This window comes from Haliotis asinina, chromosome 1 (genome assembly GCF_037392515.1).
Source record: "Haliotis asinina isolate JCU_RB_2024 chromosome 1, JCU_Hal_asi_v2, whole genome shotgun sequence".
Taxonomy (NCBI): domain Eukaryota; kingdom Metazoa; phylum Mollusca; class Gastropoda; order Lepetellida; family Haliotidae; genus Haliotis; species Haliotis asinina.
Genome location: NC_090280.1, coordinates 24,027,962 through 24,050,333, shown reverse-complemented (window position 1 = coordinate 24,050,333; position 22,372 = coordinate 24,027,962). Strand labels below are relative to the sequence as shown.

The 22,372-nt window shown below is 40.0% G+C and overlaps 2 protein-coding genes across 2 annotated transcripts in view; one reads left to right on the top strand and one right to left on the bottom strand.

Annotated features, from left to right (window-relative positions):
* Nucleotides 1-13,865: 13,865 nt before the first annotated feature.
* LOC137264806 (ras-like protein family member 10B) lies at nt 13,866-14,507 on the top strand. Its single transcript, XM_067800177.1, has one exon. The coding sequence runs from the start codon at nt 13,866-13,868 to the stop codon at nt 14,505-14,507; it is 642 nt and encodes a 213-aa protein (XP_067656278.1).
* Nucleotides 14,508-16,155: 1,648 nt separating this feature from the next.
* LOC137289160 (calpain-9-like) overlaps nt 16,156-22,372 on the bottom strand; it is a 36,258-nt gene continuing 30,041 nt past the window's right edge. The window contains exons 16-21 of the mRNA XM_067820843.1: nt 22,183-22,244; nt 21,371-21,439; nt 20,453-20,531; nt 19,720-19,836; nt 18,853-18,920; nt 16,156-18,569 (exon numbers count right to left, since the gene is read on the bottom strand). Coding sequence (XP_067676944.1) covers nt 18,543-18,569; nt 18,853-18,920; nt 19,720-19,836; nt 20,453-20,531; nt 21,371-21,439; nt 22,183-22,244 — 422 coding nt within the window. The 3' untranslated portion in view covers nt 16,156-18,542. The remainder of the gene's footprint in view (nt 18,570-18,852; nt 18,921-19,719; nt 19,837-20,452; nt 20,532-21,370; nt 21,440-22,182; nt 22,245-22,372) is intronic.

Genomic DNA, 22,372 nt, shown 5'->3' with positions numbered 1-22,372 from the left:
GAAAATATGGTCATTGCATTCTTATTCAAAAGATTAGACTTGATAATTATGTTTTTCAAAAACTTTGCCTAGTCTTATGCCCAGAAGGCGGTGGCTCATGGGCCAATCTGGTGGATTAATTATTTATAATTCTTCTACTGGAGTATATCATCCGGGTATCCTTGGTGCTGCAAGCTGGATGCCCGCTTGCATTAGCATTGTCCTTGTGATACTCCGTGGTGGGTGGGGAGCTACTACACTAACCATGGCTTATGAAATCCCAACATAAAACCCAAAAACGTCCACTTGATATTGACCCTTTTGATACTGACCACAGACCGTCTGCATCGATTGAGTATTGGCCGCGTTTCGTTGTGATTGAGACTCCTGACAAGACACCGTTAAAGCTGAACCCCTTTGCTGTATCCAAGGGTATTCAAGGTATTGCTTGGGATGTTAAAACCATTAGACGCTTACGTTCGGGTGCACTGCTAGTTGAATGCGGAAAAAGGCAACAATCAACTAACCTGATGAACATTAAATCTGTCGTGGGCATTCCGGTCACGGTCTCTGCTCACAAAACCTTGAACACGAGTAAAGGTATCATTAGAGATCGGGATCAATTGTTTGATGATATATCGGACCTTGATATAGTATCAGAAATGAAGGGTCAAGGTGTGCTCTATGTCAAGCGCTTTTCAACTCGGAAAAATATTGAAACCATCAAAACCAATACATATCTGTTTACTTTGTCCTCTCCAAACGCGATCAAAATCAGTGAAGGCAAGCTACTGTAACATTCAAGTTGATACCTACATCCCCAACCCGCTCAGGTGTTTTAATTGCCAGAAATATGGACACGGTGTAACTACTTGCACATTGTCTGTTGTGTGTGCTCACTGTGGTGAGAAAACAACCCACTCTGGGGTAGTGCAACCACAAACGCTAAAGGTAAATTGTTGGAGGACTTTTGTTCTGATAATGATTTATGCATTTACAATGATGGTTCCAGCACATGTTTACACCCTGGTACAGGGACTTATTCTGCTCTCGAATTGTCAGTCACATATTCAGAACTACTAAATGAATTTGAATGGTCCGTACTCTGTGGAAGTGACCATTCTGCTACTATACTAAAATCTGTAACTCAATCTGATCTCCCTCCATCATCAAGGGGGAATTTGAAAAAGGCTAACTGGGTTTTATATGAAACACTGTGTGCTGAAAAACTTAAACCTGAATGCAAACAAGCTCGGAAGGCAAGGAAAAAAACAGAACATTATTTCCGTCGCCATCCTACGGTTCATAATTAAAATAAATTTTAAATTTTAAATGCTAAAGCGTGGCGTACTTTTAAACAGAACAAACGCCAATCTTGGCAAAATTATGTATCCAAAATAAATTCTCGGACACCCATGTCCAAGGTATGGAACATGGCCCGGAAAATTAAAGGTAAAGGTACTGAATCTAGTGTCCATCACCTTAAACATGGAGATCAGTTACTTACAGATAAATCAGATATTTATCAAATAAACTGGGTGAAACCCTCGCTAAACACTCTTCCTCTTCTAATTATGTACCTAAATTCCAGCAGTATCAAAAACAACACGAAAAGAAAAATATCAATTTCAATTCTGATAATGGGGTAGATTATAATGAAACTTTTTCTATTCATGAGCTCCATACTGCTCTTGATCAAGCTCATGACACCGTTACGGGAGCTGATAACACACATTATCAACTCCTGAAACACTTACCAGAATCCTGTTTAGAGACGCTCTTATATATTTTTGATGATATTTGGACTACCGGGAAATTTCCTTCTTCATGGCGTAAAGCTATAGTAGTACCAATACCTAAACCTGGACGTGATCATACGGATCCATCCAATTATCGTCCGATTTGTTTAACCAGCTGTGTTTGCAAGACCATGGAACGCATGATAAATAATCGACTTGTTTGGTACTTGGAAACAAATAATCTCATAACAGACGTGTGGTTTCCGAAAAAACAGAAGTACAGTCGACCACTTAGTGCGTTTGGAATCATTTGGATGACGTGTCTATCTTTTCTTGATCTAGAAAAAGCATATGACACAACCTGGAAATATGGTATTTTAAGAGACTTACATGACTTCGGTTTGCGAGGTCCTTTGCCTGAATTTATAGCCAACTGTTTGAATGACAGACAGTTTCAAGTGGGTTCTACCCTGTCTGATCATTACAATCAGGATCAGGGTGTTCCACAAGGCAGTATTTTGTCTGTCACACGTTTTAGTATAAAGATAAACAGTCTATCAATATTTTTAAGCGATTCAATTGATGGATCGCTATTTGTGGATGATTTTAATATTTCTTGTTGTGGTAAAAATATGCATACCATATGCAAATGCAGTTGTGTTTAATAAATGGTGTCTTGAAAACGGCTTTAAATTTTCTAAATCGAAACTAACTGCATACATTTTTGTCATAAATACAAACCACATAAAGATCCCGAACTATCTCTTGATGGCACACCAATTAAAGCTGTGAAGGAAGCTAAGTTCTTGGGTCTAATCTTTGATTGACACTTAACGTTTTTCCGCATATCAAATCCCTTTAAAACTAAATGCCTGAACGCAAATGACTTGTTGAAAGTGGTTTCAAATTCTAAATGGGGAGGTGATCAAGTTACCCTTCTCCATCTATATCGATCACTCGTGCTTTCTAAACCTGATTATGGCTCCATCGTCTATGGTGGAGCATGCGAAAGCAACTTAAACCTATTAGATTCTGTCCATCATCAAGGTCTAAGACTTTGTCTTGGCTCCTTTCGAACTTCACCTATTGATAGTCTGTACGTCGGGGCTGATGAGCCATCTCTTGATCGGCGACGTATAAAATTTGCTTTACAGTATGTAGCAAAACTGTATTCAAATAAGTCAAACCCTGCATATAACTGTGTTTTCAATCCTCAGTATACAATAAGAAATCTTCTCTTGTTCTAAGAATAAAACTACGTATTTCTGCTGCCAGCACTGAGCTGGATAATATAGTTAAAACAATTAAGGATCTTTTTACCAGCGTTAGATCTCATTTAATTATTGGGGTTTTTTTAAAAGAAATTGATTTTTTTTTTTGTTGAATTTTGAATAATATGTTCTGTAAATAGATGTATTTTAAGTATTGGTAGTTTGGACTAGTAACTTGAATCGTTGGTGGCTGTACCGTCAAAGGGGTTTGAAGTATTGTAAAATTATTGCCCTCCTAAGAGGGTTCGTAAGTCCAAAAACATTCACAGTAAATTTAAACTTTCCACTGTTCTGAGTCGTAGCATATGTGTATTATTGATTATTGGCTAGATATGTCTTAATTGCTAACAGCTGAGGGGATGATGTAAATCCAACTAGGGTCCATGCAGGTAGCAAAGGTACTGTAAGTCCCCATGGTCCCTAGTATGGTGATCTACCTCGAGTTGTTGGTAATCTATAGCCTGATTTAATATTGTATTGTCCGATTAGTGATATTAGTTTTAACTTTCCACGCTAGTTTTAATACCATTTGTGATATTCTAGTTGTTTCATTGTCCTTCGTTGACAGTTTTTTACAGTAGGCATGTATTGCTTTTCATTATTAAATGTTCTCGTCACGATATGGCTGAGATATTGCCGATGTGACGTTAAATAGTAACTCACTCACTCACTTATTAACAATAAAAAAATAGGCCATAGATCGCCAACAGGTAAGGTTGATCACCGCTCTAGGGACCAGGGGGACAGTGCTTTTGTGATCTACATGAAGCCCAGCTTGTTGTGACAAATTTAGCCAGAGATAAAACCAATACATATTTTCCGTATAAAAGCATGACAGAAAAAGAATGCTTTCAAAGAAAGACCTGGTTTTATGTACCCTCTTAGGAGAACAATACGTTTATGGTACTTCAGCCTCTTGTAAGGGTACAGCCAGTAACAACCGCAGTTGCTAATTTATACTACCATTTATCTATATGCAAAACATATTGTTCCAAATATATCTAACAATTCAATTTTCTTCTAAAATATTAATTGGTAAATGAAAATATTCTTGTTCCATTCCATATTTATTCTTGTTCCATTCAGCTTTCTTTTTCATCTGGGGTAGTATCAGATGGGTTCACAGGTTTAAATACCGTTGGAAAATGGTCACTTCCACAGAGGTCATCATGGACTGACAATTCGAATTAGCTCAACGGGTCTGAATCTGTAAGTGATAAATCTAGAACTGAATAAGTTCCCGTGCCAGGATGTTAATATATGCTGGGGTTTTGAAGGTCAGTCTTCTGAAGAGCTGAAGATGGTGAGATATACAAAGAGCATAATGTGAGCGCAACATGTGAGCCGCACGGCAACAGGATGATATTCTGTTTGATAAGGATCGAAGATCCGCCAGTGGCCCGATCACCCGAAGGTGAAAAATAATGCTAAGCATTGAAATGGCGTAGGTTTTAAGTATCCGCCTGTTTTAAACATGACTCCTCCAGACAGATTGGTGACGGTGTAAAATCATGGACTAGTAGTTGCAAGTCACTGAAATTAGTCTTCAGTCCTGTGCAATTCTACTGTATGATATTATCCCGATACCTATCTCTTGTTTGGTGGGCGACAAGCTGTATGCCCTAGAACGGACGTTTTCGGAGAGGTCCATGTCCTCAAGTGATCTGCATTTGTTGTACATTTTGCTTCTATTTTCTGGCCTATTGGTGGCTCTGCCACTTTTGTCAAAGAATCTAGCTTTTTACTTTTGATTTTAACGATTGTGAAGATTTTGGGGTTGATTGAGAAGATGACTCGTGATCGGAGGATGCTACTGACTGGATTTGAGAAGTACAAGAAAGTGATTCTGGCCTTTGGTTAAATATTGTAGGTGAGAAAATCAGAGGAGTTTTTGATGTAACCCAAGTTAAGTTAGTTTGGCATTTTGCAGATGATTTTGTTAATCGTGTAGTTGCTTACGACGGTGTTTTGGTAATGGAAGTGTAGCTTCCTTTATGTTCAGAGCTTTCGAGCTTATGTTCTGACTGTGAATATTAGTTGATCTCTTTTTGATACTTCTAGACAGGGTAGTCCTTAGAGGATGATGACTGTACACTAATGCGGTTTGTACGTTTCTTAACATTACTATCACAATCTTCTGTTGTGTGTGTCTTTTCACCACAAACAATGTGCAAGTAATACTGTGACGGAGGTTTTGACATTTGAAGCATCTAAGAGAGTTTGGAATGAACAAATGTTGATGTTACAGTATCCTGCATTTATTGAATATTTGGAGAACAGAAAGAAAACAGATACGTATTTGTTTTCATAGCAGCATCATTTCTACGGGCTGTAAAGAGCTTGACATAAAACATGCCTTGATCCTCCATCTCCGAGACGATGTCAATTTCTGACATGTCCGCAAACAATCGATCGCGATCCCTGACAGTTCCTTTAGTTTTGCCCGTGTTGGGTGTTTTGTGAGCTGCGACCGTGACTAGAATGCCGACAAAAGGTTCAGTACTCATAAGGTTGGTGGCTAGTAGCATGGTTTTCTCACTCAACCAGGAGAGCACCGAAACAATCGTTTAATGTTTTAACATCCCTGGCAAGGCTTTGTATACCTTTAGCTACGGTGAGAGGATTCAACTTCAAAGGTGCCTTGTGAACAGTTTCAAGTACAAGAAGACATAGCCAGTAAATCAGTTGAGCTGGACAGTCTGCGACCAGTTTCGACGGGATCAGTGTCAAGATCACGCTTGGGCTGTTTTTGCAGGATTCGCCAGCCACGTTTAGTTAGACAGATTTCAGCAAGCGCTCACTCCCCACTCAATACGGAGTGTCTCAAAGAAAATGCTAAAAACCAGTCTCCAACTCGCAGCACCGAAACACAAGAGGCGACTAACGGGATCGGGTGGTCAGGCTCACTGATTTGGTTGGCACATGTCTTTATATCCCAACTGTGTAGATCGATGCAAACGCTGTTGGTCACTTTGTCTGTTCCAGCTTCGATGAGTTACAGACTCTCGCCATCTTGCTGAGATATTGCTATTGTTGTTAAACAACAGACAAACCAAGTATGCATGCCAGTTGGGGAGATGATAAGTGACTGAATGTGTTGCGTTTTGTAAACTTGTGAGTAATTCCTTAGCTAAAGTGAGAGAGTGAATTTGATGACGTCGAATAAACGGTATACTTACGAGTAATTCCTGCATATGTTCATACAGTGCAGTTGTAGTCAACCATAGTCACACAGAGGTTGTGTATACACTTCACGTGTGTGTGTTTTATCACGTGTCTGTGACACAACTGAAACTTACATTCATAAACCATTCATGGTGTCTACGCACATAGAGTCTGATGCTGTACAAGGGGACCATTCATTATGACTGGGGTTGAGGTGTGATCTTCAATGATTGTTTTTATAGAGAATATATATGCGTCATGTGAATGACCCCCACCCCACACCCACCACATCCCCAACCCCACTCCAGACTTTTGTGAGTGAGTCAACATTTGTAGTCACATCGGCAATATTTCAGTCGTATCTCGACTTTACACAATTATAAATTCTCCCCATACGCAATGATATTATGATAACATGTCGACGGGGGACAGTAAAATAACTAGATTATCAAGGATAGAGAATTAAAACTTGCGTGTAACAGCAAAATTACACCAATGTTATGGACAGTACAATATAAAAACGGATTGGTCACAGCGTACTGAAGGGAGATAACCTTGTTGGGGACCATGGGGCCTCACCGTACCTTTGCTACCTGCATAAACTCAAGCTTGGCATGGCAGTCAGAGTACATCTGTTACTACAAGTCAGCAGAAAGAAAAACTTTTTTTCTGAGGGATACACCCAACTGTGGGAGAATATTACTTCTCGGATCATCATATAAGGGGTGTATGTATAAGACAAACGTGAAATTGGTGAAAACACAAGACACTATACAAAATGGGCAGATTCTATAAGATGTGGATATGCCTAGTTTTTGAGAGGTTAAGATTACTGCTTGACGATCGAAATTGTGACAGCGCAGTTTAAATGCAGGAATATTCAAATAAAATGATACTTTCATTGAGTTACACACACGTAAAGAAGAAAATTTAGGAGGTGAATCAAAGAAGGTTTGATTATCTATATCTAGGTTTTTAAAGATACCAAATTGCCGTTGTCATTCTTAAATCCATAACCAAATCCGTAAGTGTATAAGTGGTTACTGACAGAGAAAGTAAAATAATCCAAAACGCTGTCGGCACGTTTACATTGTTTACAATTGTTTACATTGTTTACAATGTTTACATTGTTTACATTGTTTACATTGTTTACATTGTTTACAATGTTTACATTGTTTACATTGTTTACAATGTTTACATTGTTTACAATGTTTACAATGATAAAGATGCATATGCATTCCTATATGCATCATCATTTCCCAGAGTTTTCACTCTTTGTTTTAACTTTTAATGAAAATCGTCCAAGTAAAGGAAATGGAGGGGTTGGGGTTGGGGTTGGGGTTGGGGTTGGGGTTGGGGGTATCATATCTATCGGAAACTTGTATTTTTGTAGACAGCAGTGAACAATATACAGACCCGGAACACGAAGGTGCTATGGGTTTTTTTCCTTTAATCGTTGGGCACTTAACAAAGAAGTTCGGGACAACTTGTGTTCATCACGAGCAGAAATGGTTGCTATCATTTTTTCTCATTTCGAATATATTCTGTGACTCAGAATGTAGCATACGGATGAATCACCCATACTTACAATCACAGGCAAACTGTCGACATCAACAAAGGTACACTTTCATTTCACTTGGTTGTGCTCTCAGATTCCCTACCTGCTGTTTGATAATTACTCACGTGAAATATGTTTTATTCAACATTTTAAGCGCCAGTCGTAGTATTCAGATCCATTACCCCTAGCTTCCGGTTGATATGAAAAATATTTTTCGAACCGAAGCGAGGAAAGTACGTTGCCAACCATTGCTCGCTTCGATCGCATGTAAGAAGACAGGTCGTTTTCTCTATGCTGCGCAGTCCATTTGCGCTACAGTTTACCTGTACTGTAACGTTAAACATTAAGGAAGATAATCTATGACTAGTTTCGAACCGAAGCGAGGGAAAGTACGTTGCGCTAAGATGGTCTTAAATGCCATACATTAATATTAACATCAACATACGACCATCTTAACGCAAAGAGAGCTTCGAAAATCTAGACCCAGGTGATTATCTACAACGGAGCCCGTCTGTTGCACACGTGTCTTCAGAAGGCGTATTGCCCCATTGCACCCCATTGCTGGTCGTAAGAGTCGACCAAATTGGGTAACTTGTTGGCCGTGGGTTGCGCCCCTGTGTCGGTAGCGGAGGGGATCCTGGTGGTTCAGGGCACCGGAACAAGGACTATGTGATCCTGTTGAACAACACACCACTTTGGCCCTAACTTCACCTAGACGGGTGGTTGAATGGGCCCCATTCAAACAACCGGCTGGCCATGCCAAGCCATGGGTTTTGGTGTGTTTCACAAAATACACCAGTTTTCCAAAACGTTTTGTCAACAGTCTTGGCTAAATGATCTTTCATTTCAATTTCAAGTGCATCTATTTTAATTTTGTAATTTGCCTATAGTCTCATACCCAGAAGCCGGTGGCTCATGGGCCATTCTGGCAGAACTGTCCTACTGGAGAATGTTTACTTTTAGCATTGTCCTTGTGATACTCTGTGGTGGGTGAGGAGCTCTGTTGATGAACCATATTACACTAACCATGATGTATGAAATCACTCACAAATCACTGAAGGCAGACGCCTGTAACATCCAAGATGACACCTACATACCCAACCCGCTCAAGTGTTTTAATTGCAAGATATATGGACACAGTACATCTACCTGTACATTGTGTGTTGTGTGTGAGCACAGTTCAATACTGTGACAGTGATTTTTAAAAACTACACCAACTGCTCAGGCGACCATTCACCTTCTTCCAAACACTATCCGATTTGGAAAGAGCAAAGCTGAAATCTAAGCCTGAACGTTTTATTGAAGTTCCTAATGCTGATGAGTGCATACCAAAGTCCTCTGCAGTTCCACATATTCGAAAACCATGGTTCAGCGATGAATGCAAACAAGCTAGGAAGACAAGGGCAAAAAGCAGAACATTATTTCCGTCGCCATCCTATGGTGCATAATTTGAATAAATTCACAATTTTAAATGCTAAAGCGCAGCATACCTTTAAACAGAACAAACGCCGATCCTGGCAATATTATATATCCAAAATAAATTCTCGGAAACCCATGTCCAAGGTACGGAACATGGTCCAGAAAAATAAAGGTACAGGTACTAAATCTAGCGTCCATCATCTTAAACATGGAGATCAATTACTTACCGACAAATCAGATATTGCAAATATGCCGAGTGAAGCTCTTGCTAAACACTCTTTCTCCTCTAATTATATCCTATATTCCAACAATATCAAAAACAACAAGAAAAGAAGACTATAATGAACTATTTCTATTCATGAGCCCCATACTGCTCTAGATGAAGCTCACGATACAGCTACAGTGACTGATAACATACATTATCAACTCCTAAAGCACTTACCAGAATCCTGCCTAGAAACTCTTAGGAATAACTTCTGATGATATTTGGACATCAGGTAAATTTCCTCTCTTATGGCGTGACGCAATAGTAGTACCAGTCCCTAAACCTGGATGTGATCATACGGATCCGTCCAATTATCGACCGCTTTCACTGCAAAACCATGGAACGTATGATAAATAATCAACCTGTTTGGTACTTGGAAACAAATAACCTTTTAGCAAACACCCAGTGTGGTGTACAGAAGTACTGTCGATCACATAGTGCATTTGGAATCGTTTGTTAAAAACGCCCAAATTAATAAACAACACACTGTGTCTATCTTTTTTATCTTGGAAAGGTATATGACACGACGTGGAAATATGACATTTTAAGAGATTTTTTTTACATGGCTTTGGACTGCTAGGTCGTTTGCCTCAACCTTTTAACTGAAAGACAAAATTTCAAGGCCGCGTGGGTTGATCATTTCAGTCAGGATCTCAAGGCAGTATTTTGCCTGTCATCGCATTTAGTATCAAGATCTACAGTTTATCCGAGGTTTTGAATGATTCAATTGATAGATCGCTTTTTGTGGATGATTTTAATATTGCTTCTCGCGGTAAGAATATGCATACTATTGAACGGCAACTGCCGTTGTGTTTAAATAAAATAAAACGAATAGTGTCTTGAAAACGGCTTTAACTTTTATTAATCAAAAACTAATTGTAATACATTTCTGCCGTAACTATAAACCACATAAGGACCCAGAACTCTTTTTAAATGACACTCCCATCAAAGTTGTCAAGGAGGCCAAGTTCTTAGGTTTGATTTTCGACTCATATCTAACTTTTTTTTCCGCATATCAAACCCTTAAAAACTAAACGTCTAGTCTAATTCAAAGTGGGGAGGTGATCGAGCTACCCTCTTGATTATGGCTCAGTTGTATATGGTGGAGCCTGCAAAACTATTAGATTCTGTCCACAGTCAAGATCTAAGACTTTGTTTTGGCTGCTTTCGAATTTCACCTGTTGTCAGCCTGTACGTCGAGGCTGATGAACCATCTCAGGCCACAGGTCGACCTAAGATTAACTACGTTTCAAAAATCAGAACCTAATGAATCACAATATATACAAAAATCTAATCAAATAAAACATAAACATGGCAATTAGAAATCCTTATTTACAGATGAATCCAAGGACGGTGACGTACTGGCTTGTGCCACTGTCATTGGATCTAGAACAATATCTTCTACATTACCGGATAACAGCTCTATTTTTACACCTGAAGCAAACGCCACATCAACGCCTCTTAAATATATTCAAAGACACCCAAAGCATAAACAGTATATAATCTATTCAAACTCTCTTTCTTGCCGTCAGCCTATTAAAATATTTCTCGCAAAAATCCACTTTTACGTGACATTATTGAATTGCATAATGATCTTGCTACTGGCCAATACGGCATCGTCCTCTGTTGGTTACCCAGCCACGTGGGCATCACTTCGGCCTATCTTGCTGCCAAAGCAGCACTCAACAAATATGTGACACCACTTCTTATTCCATACTCTGATTACAAAGCTAGCGTTAGACCGTACATCCGTGATCTTATGCAGAAGAGGTGGGACACCCAAGTTGATATAAAGAAATTACATGAAATAAAAGCATATATTGGTTACACCTACTTGGGCTGTCAGTCCAGATTGTGCGGCGATGTCGTATTGGCCATACAAGATGCACACATGCATACCCGTTAAAAGGTGAGGATCCTCCGTTGTGTATCCCTTGTGATGAGAGAGTGTTGAATTCTCCATCACGAGCGATGAATATTTTACTGTAAAAACAGTTAAGGATCTTTTCAACGCTGTTAATTCTCTTTTAATTATTGTTTTTTTAAGGAAGTTGATTTCAGTAGTATTGATGAAGTATTGTAAAATTATTGTCCTCCTGAGAGGGTACGTAAGCCTCAAAACATTCGCTGTAGATTTAAGTCTACCAAGTTTTTAATCGTACTATTTTTGTTATTTTAATTTTAGCTGTCATTCCTTACACTCACCAGCGACTAAAGGGATGGTGTATATCCAGTTAGGGTCCATGCAGGTAGCAAAGGCATTGTAAGTCACCATGGTCCCTAGTATGGTGATCTACCTTCAGCTGTAGGTGATCTATAGATCGTGTTGTATATTGTATATTAGTATATTTAATTACTAGAATATTTTACTTTTCCGTGCTAGTTTTATATCCATATCTGTGATTTTACCGTCCATCGTGAAAGGTTATATTCCTGAAAATGTTTTCATTTTTCTCATATAAATTGTTTTCGTCACGATATGGCTGCGATATTGCCGATAATGACGGTAAATACTCAATCACTCACTTAAATCGTGATCAGTCACTCTGTACTCTGCTCAGGTCACTCTCAGAAATCCAGTGTACATCAACTTTGTTAATCGTATATACTGAGCAAGCAGTAATGTATATATTCTCCATGTTTCAAATTGTCGTATCGCTTGTTCAAGTATAGTACATACTCCGAAACGTCGCACTCGTTGCTATAGAGACGTTGATTATCCAACTCGTGCTTCCTTCATGTTTATAATTTCTAAAATGCCTCTCAAAGAAATGATAGTTATTATTGTAAGTGTGTGTGATTCATCTGTGTACTAAAAGCATCAAGGGAGTGTAAAACTGCTATACGGTCGTGAAGAATGAATCACAGAGATACAAACTGAGAACACCTCATGGCAACCATTTCTGCTTGTGATACTTGAATGCGGCTTACTTATGATAAACACATGTTCTTCCATCCGTTTTACGTGCCCACGTAGATCCGTGAAGGTCACGGGGTAGAATAGGCCCTCAGCAACCCATGTTTGCCATAAAAGGCCACTATGCTTGTCGTAAGAGACGACTAACGGGATCGGGTGGTCAGACTCGCTGGCTTGGGTGACTCATGTCATCGGTTCCCAATTGCGCAGATCGATGCCCATGTTGTTGGTCACTGGATTGTCTGGTCCAGACTCGATTATTTACAGACCGCCGCCGCCATATACTGGAATATTGCTGGGTGCAGCATAAAACTGAACTCACTCGCTCACGTGCCCACGTAGCAGATGTATTTAGGAGGTTGGATACAAAGTATCTTAAATGTCAAGAACTTGCCAAATGTATGTGAATTGGTTCATGTGAAGCCTGTGAAACATGTAGTGAAGATTTGAATAGACCTTTTACAGAGGATGAGATCTATAAGTGTATTAAGAATTTGAAACAAAATAAATCACCAGGACCTGATGGAATAGTGAATGAATTCTTCATATCTACAAGAGATTATATTACCCCAATTACTGACAAAGCTATTCAATAAAACAGTTACTAACATGTTAAACAAACATAATTAGCCCCTCACAAGACAACAGATAATGCTGGTGTCAAGTTTATTATTTTACTTAGCATATATGATAAATGTTGCCGTTGAATTATTGTCAAAGAGATCTCAACCCACACATGGAACACCCGAACAAGCCTATCCCTCGAGATGAATTATGTCATTGTTTAATATTTGATGCCATGATTTCCACTTCCTCTGCCCTTTTCTCAGGCATATTCACAAATGCTTTTCATGTTGACTACTAGGCGTTGGGTAGAGGATGAGAGCGTGTGCTCGCTTCAAAGACCCAGGTTTGATTCCCCACATGGGTACGACGTGTGAAGCGGAGAGTTGTGAGGAGTATTTTGAATGCTCAGATTTCATTATGCACACGTAGCACACGACATCTCCAGCAAATATACTGACCAAGTTACAGCAGCGAGTCTGATGACTGGCAGTCGACATAGATCAGAGAGATCCATAACCGTTTACTAAATATCGAAAACCTAAACTGCAAAGACTTTCTGAAAGAAATTAATATGTGTCATATCACTACTGAGTGGTGCCATGTTTCTTTAAAAAAGTTCGAAAGTTTCTTATGTGTGAATTTACTCATTTTTCGATCACAAATGTTAACATAGATGACAGGTGGCATAATACTAGAAGGCGTGTCTTGGAAGTGTGAGGGGAGGGACTGTGAAAATGATGTTCATGCATAATGTTGAGCAATGATAACAGTGAAGTAGTGGTCAAAACATATACATAGTAAGGGCTGGGGCTTCCTGATAGAGTCAGGGAACATGTCTATAAACACTTCATACGTACTTCTCCATGACACTGACGCAATATACTTTTATCACGTGATTATGTGGGAGCAATAAATTTGCAACCACACATTCTAACGAATATTATAAGCTATACCCTGCCCCGTATCGACAACATTTGCCTTACAAATGGATCGCCAGTTTACTCTCAGTTTACGAGAAGACACGAGAAAAGAAGAGGACACATTCCGAATGGCTATTTTGGGGCATACAAAAGTAGGAAAATCAACCGTCAGTTGCAGACTCGTGAATCTCTGGACAACACTGAGCAGACAAACAAAGGAAAAGGGAAGGAAAGGAAGAAAAGGAAGAAAAGGTTGCAGTGATCTGGGAATCAAAGGGCGAAGCCTGACTGTGAATTTTGTGGACATCGCAGTCAACACGGTGTGTCCCTTCCTGCAGCCGCTGCCTTCCTGTGACGCCTACGTGTTGGTCTATTCGTTGGTATGTGATGAATCCTACGAAGCTGTGGTAGCGGCCAAAGACCACATCATCCAGCAAGAGGGGTCATCAGTCCCAATTGTGTTTGTGGCCAACAAGAAAGATATCGCTGACTCTGTAGATCAGACACAAAGGATGTACCAACATCTGAACATCAACTGTGAGTGGGAAAATGGACATATGGAAATCTCAGCGGAGATGGACGACACTGTCATGCCAGTGCTTGAACAGATCATGAAGAGGCATCAGAAATATGTTTCTGAAAAAAAGAGAGCCTCCAGGGTTTCCAAAACCTTTCCATCGGTTAGAAACCTTTTCTCAAGGAACTGAAAACTTTCTTTCTAAAAACTGAAAAGGTTCGTTCTGTTGATAAAGGATTTAATGTTCAAAGCAACGGAATCTTGTAACTCCTTATATTATGTTTCAGCACGAAAAATTGTTTGATCTGATCTAGTTTTTTTGTATTATCTTAAATTGGTTAAGTAGCGCACTTTGCACCATGAATATAATATATTTGCTCGGCTCCAGGGTTACATCATTCACATTGTGGACATGTACATGAACTTACAGAACTTCACTGAACTTACATACAACTCGTGTCTCATAAGCCTTACTGGCCAGGTGGTGTACATTTTCTTTTCTTTTGGCCATATAATATACTGATGCTAAAGCTATATTCACTTAATTCTGACCCCATCCATCAGTACTACTGACATTTTGTGTCTCATAGGCCTTTCGCATAGGCCTTACTGGTCGGCTGGTGTACATTTTATGTTGTCTTGTTTGTATGTTTATGTATGTATGGACACGCAAATAAAAATACTTACATACTTACATACTTACATACTTACTTACTTACTTACTTACTTACTTACGTACTTACTTACGCCATATAGCTGGGATATTGCTGGGTGTGGCGTCAAACTAAACCCACTCACTGCCAGAAGCGGCGTAAAAAATAAAACCTCACATTCCCTATGGCATTATGGAGGACAAAACCTCATGTCCCTTATGTCATTAAGGAGGACAAAACATCATGGTCCCCTGGCATTTAGGAGGAAAAAAACTCTTGTCGTATTAGGACAAAACCTCATGTTCCCTTTGACATTAAATAGGACAAAACCTCATGTTACCTCTGACATTAAGGAGGACAAATCCTTATATCTCCTATGTCATTAAAGGGGACAAAAACCTCATGTTCCCTATGCCATTAAGGAGGACAAAACCTCATGTCCCTATGGCATATAGGAGGACAAAACCTCATGTCGTATTAGGACAAAACCTCATGTTCCCTTTGACATTAAGGAGGACAAATCCTTTTGTCTCCTATGGCATTAAAGGGGACAAAACCTCATGTTCCCTGTGACACTAAGGAGGACAAAACCTCATGTTCCCTTTGGCAAAGGAGGACAAAACCTCATGTCCCCTAAGGCATTAAAGAGGACAAAACCCCATGTCCCCTATGGCATTAAAGAGGACAAAATCTCATGTCCCTTTTGGCATTAAAGAGGACAAAACCTCATGTCCCCTATGGCATTAAAGAGGACAAAACCTCATGTTACCTATGGCATTAAAGAGGACAAAACCTCATGTTACCTATGGCATTAAGGAGGACAAAACCTCATGTTACCTATGGCATTAAAGAGGACAAAACCTCATGTCCCCTATGGCATTAAAGAGGACAAAACCTCATGTTACCTATGACATTAAGGAGGACAAAACCTCATGTTACCTATGGCATTAAAGAGGACAAAACCTCATGTTACCTATGGCATTAAGGAGGACAAAACCTCATGTCCCCTATGGCATTAAAGAGGACAAAACCTCATGTCCCCTATGGCATTAAAGAGGACAAAACCTCATGTTACCTATGACATTAAGGAGGACAAAACCTCATGTTACCTATGGCATTAAGGAGGACAATTGTGGAGACCATTTGGAATGATCAGATTTCATTATGCACAAAAAAGACAAAAGCTTTGTCATGAGTCTTCTTTTATTGACGGAGTCAAGTATGGACAGACTATAATGTATGTACATATGATCAGACCAATAGCTGCTGATGTTACGGAAAGTATGTATATGAACATGTACAAGCACAGAAAACACAGTTCGTAGCACATGACACCAAAAATCTCTAGCAAATATGTCAAACCCAATACTGAACAAGTTATGGCAGTGAGTTACTGATGTCCTGAGCAAGCAACAGTAGGACTGGCAATCGATAGAGATCACAGATATCCATAACCGTTAACAAAATATCGATCGATTATCGATAAATATCGGAAACTTAAAGTTAAAAATTCAAAGAAATTAGTATATGTCATATCATCAGTGAGTGGTAGGATGGATTGTTTACAAAGCAGCGTCCTGAACCTAACTTAAAAGCAGACAGTGCATCATGTTCGAAAGTTGGACGTGTCTCAGAAAAATATTTGTTTTGTATATCTATCACAAATGTTGATAAGTATCGATGATCATTAATCATTTTCCCTATTGACGATATTTCCGATTATCAAAAATTTTACCCATCCCTAACCAACAGTGTTTTTGACACTGTCAAGGATACATTTCTGTGGTGTATCTTTTAAACACGTTTATTAGTAAACCAGTAAATACATATTCATGTATACTGAGGGAAACAAGTAAAGGAACATCACTTTGTGTCAGTGGTTCTTTATTTATGACCAGAATCCCTTCCACAGAAGTATTCAAGGCTGCTCATGAAAACTGGAAAATATTGAAGGAACACTTGAATTCCTATGTTTGTTGATCTCAGTATCCAATAGAGCTAGCGTCGAGGCAGGGGATTAAAATCAGAAGGAACGAGATATGATACAGTTTATGATATGATTCTAGTCTACTAAAATTGAATTATCTGATCACTACTAAACACATTGAGGCATTCTAGTGAGGGCAATCGGAAGTGTTCATATGGTCAGCACCGCTGTGTTTGACCTGAGTGAGTGAGTTTAGTTTTACGCCGCACTCAACAATATTCCACCTATATGGCGGCGGTCGGTAAATAATCGAGTCTGGACCAGACAATTCAGTGATCATCAACATGAGCATCGATCTGCGCAATCGGGAACCGATGACATGTGCCAACCAAGTCAGCGAGCCTGACCACCAGATCCCGTTAGTCGCCTCTTACGACAAGCATAGTCGCCTTTTGTTTGACCTGAAGTCAAAATCTGATAAGTGATACAATGTTACTGTTACAATTTACAATTTAGACTATTTACAATATCGGGTGAGCCACCATAGCTCACCGTCAAGTGTAATGTCTCAGTCACATGATCAAAAGTAAAGGTCAAGTTGATAACTATTCACTGACTGACATGTCTGGCTACCCACAGGCTGGTATATCCCACAATTCACTGACTGACAAGTATGACTACGCACAGGTTGATATATCCGACTGTCCACTGACTGACATGTATCACTACCGACAGGTTGATATATATCACAATTCACTGTTATCGCTGGGGTCCGTTTTCTCCGTAGTCCCATGAATGGACACGTAACTCTTAACCAATACTTTACCTAGCTACAACTTTGAACAGCACGTTGTCAATGAGATGATGAAATCAATGCAATGTTGGTGGATTCTAAGATGGCGTTGATGAGACATACATTTACAGACCGTTTGATTTCATTTGAGTCCCATGAAATTCTCATTAACACAAAATATACTATTTGCAGCAAAACCACATTGTGTGCAGTGGCATGAATTCGACAGATCATCTGTGATGATTTGTCTCCTAATTTTGGATTAGGATTACGTATCTGACCTGAGTTGGTTTGATTGTAAAGGGAGACACGACTCGGGAATCAAGTGGTCCAAGGCCAGTGACTAAAGTATTGACCATGTTGATATGACGTACACCAGCTATGCTGTTCCCACAAATCTACAAGGACAGTGTCATGCTGCTATTTGAGCACTAAATACGAGATGACGTTTATTTAACACGTGACGAACTGACTTCTAGCAACTAGGTCCGAGCTGATTTCAATTTAATATTGGATGAGCTGACTTCAGTTTAATATGGGACAAGTTGATTTCAATCCTGCTTGGGACGGCGCCAATTTTTCATGGCATGTTTACTGGCATGTTAACGTCAATTAAGCATTGGGTTGACTTCAATTTAACAAGGGTAAGATGTGAAGTAGTATTGCCCCTCGTTGTCGGCGTCCGGGACAGGCAGATTACATTCAGTATTAACATTTAATTCTTTTGAACAAAGCCAACTGTTTCTCTTGGTGTCGATGGGTAAACATCCTCACATTATTGTGTCACCATGATTTCACGTTCTTCATGGCCCTCACCTTGACGTCACATTCTTCGTGGCCTTCACCTTGACATCAGCAGAACATCGTGTACATGAGAAACTGAAACAATGGCGGATACATGCAGTAGTTAGTTGGGGTATTACAGTATAATACACAGTAGCACGATCGGCCAGTTGGTTCTTAGGTACCAACGGTAACAATTCTGGGATGTTTCTTGAGAATATTGCATTTAAACGTATGCAAAATGGACCGAAAGTGAAAGACTATCAATATATAATATTATCCCAGTGACATGTCGGCTGCCTGTAAATAACAGATTGTGGTTGTACCCACGACGAGGGTTGAAATGACGCGTATGGGCTGCCGTTAACGTTTTCTTTACCTCATTCCTGGTGAACTCTGCCACGCCGTCCCTGCTGCCGCGGTCCTTCTGTTGCTTCACGAAAATACCTACACAGAAATGAGGAGACATTCAGTTCATGTGAGTGTGTACGTGCGTTTATCAGTGTGTGTATCTGTGTCTGTGTCTGGGGTGTACGTGAATACCTGTGTTTGATTCCTAAGTGAGCAATGCTTGAATCTCATTTTGCTTGTATGTCGCCATGGTATTATTAGAATAATGCTTGAAGTGATGAATCCGTGTGTTGTGCTTGAGCCCGTGTGTTGTGCATGAGCCGGCTGGTGCTAAACACGTGTGTTGTACTTGAGGCGGTGTGTTGTGTTGGAGCCATGTGTTTTGCTACAGTCTGGGTGTTATGCTAGAGTCTGTGTTGTGCTAAAGCCCGGGTGTTGTGCTCGAGTCAGTGCGTTGTGCTAGTAAAGACCGCATGTTGTGCTTGAGGTCGTGTGTTGTGTTAATAGAGACCGTGTGTTCTTCTTGAGACCGAGTGTTGAGCCAGAGACAGCACGTTGTGCTTGAGGCCGTGTGTTGTGCTAGTAGAGACACAGTGTTGAGGCAGAGACCGCATGATGTGCTTGAGGCCGTGTGTTGTGCTAGTAGAGACCGTGTGTTCTTCTTGAGACCGAGTGTTGAGCCAGAGACCGCGTGTTGTTATGGAGCCCACGTGTTGTGTTAGAGTCCGCGTGTTGTTATCGACCCCATGTGTTATGTTAGAGTCCGCGTGTTGTAATAGAGCCCACGTGTTGTGTTAGAGTCCGTGTGCTTAAGACCGTGTGTTTTGCTTGAGACCGTGGGTTGTGTTTGAAACCGTTGTGCTACAGTGTGTGTCGCGAAGACGTCATTACGTACTGTACATTAGAAGAAGTTTGGACATGACGATGACGAAGTCCTCGAAGGTGATGCGGTTGTCACGGCCGCCATACCGCCTTACTATGGCAGTAAGAACTCCGCGACTCAGGGGAAAGCCTAAATGATGAAAAGAACGTTAAAATATATGTTTAACTTATGTTCGGTATTTCACTTGTTTACAACAGTGTTAATGTTGGCACATTTGGGGTGTGTCCAGGATTGGAACCTACACTCTCAAAGCAAGTCACCTAATTCCAAGCTAAGGAAGTCAGTCACCTAATCATTGCAGCTTCCACAAATATGGAACTCGATCAACCGGTAGTCTAGATCAGCCTAACGGTCGTCTCCAACAGTCTTTTTCAGTCTTTTTGGTACACTATACAATCAGATATGTGTATTGTAAGTTGGGGGATGTGATTTTGCCCTGATAACTTACACCAAGGTTTTGAAATAACTTTGTCTTGCTATCACTGATCGAAAAGTATCACATTATTATAAACTTCCAATATCTTGTAGTGACACTTGGTTCGAACCTGCAACCCTTTGTATTCGAGCTTGGCGGTTTTATCCACTTGGCCACAAAGGATGGGTGTGAAGAAAGAGATCGTAAAGCTTCCGGTCACGTGATGTCAACGCACTCGCAAGATATATATATATTACGACCGTTTCTTTAGTGTGTAATGCTGCTTCATGCAAAACGCCATGTATAGATGTATAGAGAATTAACACTTACCTAACGCGCTGAAGAGGGATCCCAGCTCAAAGGTATCAATACTTCCCGTTTTGTCGGCATCAAACTTCTTGAATACGCCCTGCCAATGTAAAAGACGAACAAACAATGAAAAACTGTTTAGTGTTCCAATTTCATAAACGTGACGATGCGATTTAGAATTGATCTCCAGTAATCCATACTTGTCGATGGAGGCGACTAACGAGATCGGGTGGTGAGGCTCTCCGACTAGCCGGCACACGCAGATGTCATCGTATCCCAATACATCTGAACGATGTGTATGGTGTTTATCACTGGATTGTCTGGTCCAATCTCGATTATTTACAGACCGCTGCCATACACTTGGAATATTGTTGAGTACACCGTAAAACTAAACTCACTCACTTATTCCATCAGACAATGACAGCAGCAATGATCTGGGTATGTCTGGCGAGACACCACAGGTTATAGTGGGCTGTCAGTTGGGTGACACATCGATGTCACGTTAACACACGAACCCGTAACAGTATGCACAAGGAATTCGTTTTACTCCATCAAATTATTGTGCCTTCTCCATGTTACAACTCTATGTAACACTTACCTCATAACGGTGTTTGCACCAATAACGTCGCACCCATTGAAATAAAGAAGTTGACTATCCATAGAACTTGGTTTTCCTTCATCTATGCAACTTTTTAAAATGCCTTTCAAAGAGGTTTTTATGATGTCAGAAATAAATGTTAATTTGTGATAATGTTTCATAATGTGCGTAAATCATGGCTTTTCTTATATAAAATATTTCTTAAAATACTAACGCTTTCTCTGCCAAGTACAACTTCTAAAGCTGAGTCAATTGGTGATCCCTACTCTTCACACTGTCAAAGCCAGGGACTTTATGTTTTCCACTCACCAAACAAGTCTCACAGAACTGGTTATACTTACAGAAAAAGTCTTCACCTCCTTCCACATTTTCTTCACATCATCAATGTTCACGAACCCAGTCTGGTTTTGCTAACAGCGTCAAGGATGACAAAATGCGCAGCGTGGCAAGATCAACAGAACTCAAAGTAAGATTACTGAACACAGCATGTTTGATGTTATTTGGGGAAAATTAATGTGGTTAAAGAACAAGGGTGAAATGGGTTCAGCGACTGAGAGAGTGTGTGATTTTACTCCGCTTTTAATTTGAAGACGATGTTGATGTTGAAGACAAAATGGCGTTCTTTCGACAACATTTCTGGCCTATATCTTATATATTGAGGTCATATGCACTCACTTTACCCTCCTAGTGATGCACTAAAATATTTATTATCCTTTACGACTTGCCTGAAATCGTTATTGAAACTTCGAGGTGGACAGAAATATTTGCCAAATATGAATTGTAAACAAGCGCTCCGTACATCAATTACTGAAATAAAACGTCAAGAAGAAGCTGTAGTGTTTACTCAGTAAGGCCAAGACAGACTACAAGTTAATCCCTAATTGGTTAAGGCATATTTATCTGGAACAAATTCGTCTGGCAAAACAGGAACACCCACCCACCCCCGGTTCGCCCGGTAGAGGGCGCGAGAGTCGACTTAATACAACGTTGCTTGATTCTTTCTAACTTTTTCATATAATACTGTAATCTAAATACGTAACTGTTTGGGGGTTTTTTAGAAAAAAAATGAATTATATCATAGCTTCTCTTGGGGCTGATTGTTGTGGTGTGACAGCTAACAAGGGGACGCAACTGTGACAGGTTTGAAGGATACATCCATCATGCTCACTAGACTCCGGCATGCCTCGTTACTGAAGTTCAGCGGTTCAGTGAATTCTGGAAGAGTGGAAATAGTCTGCTGAAAAATACCGCAACAGCTAGCCAACGTTTGGCATTCCCAAATGTCATTCCGTTAAAAAACGGTAAAGATAGAGATGTTTAGAGTATATAGCGCATGAAAGAAT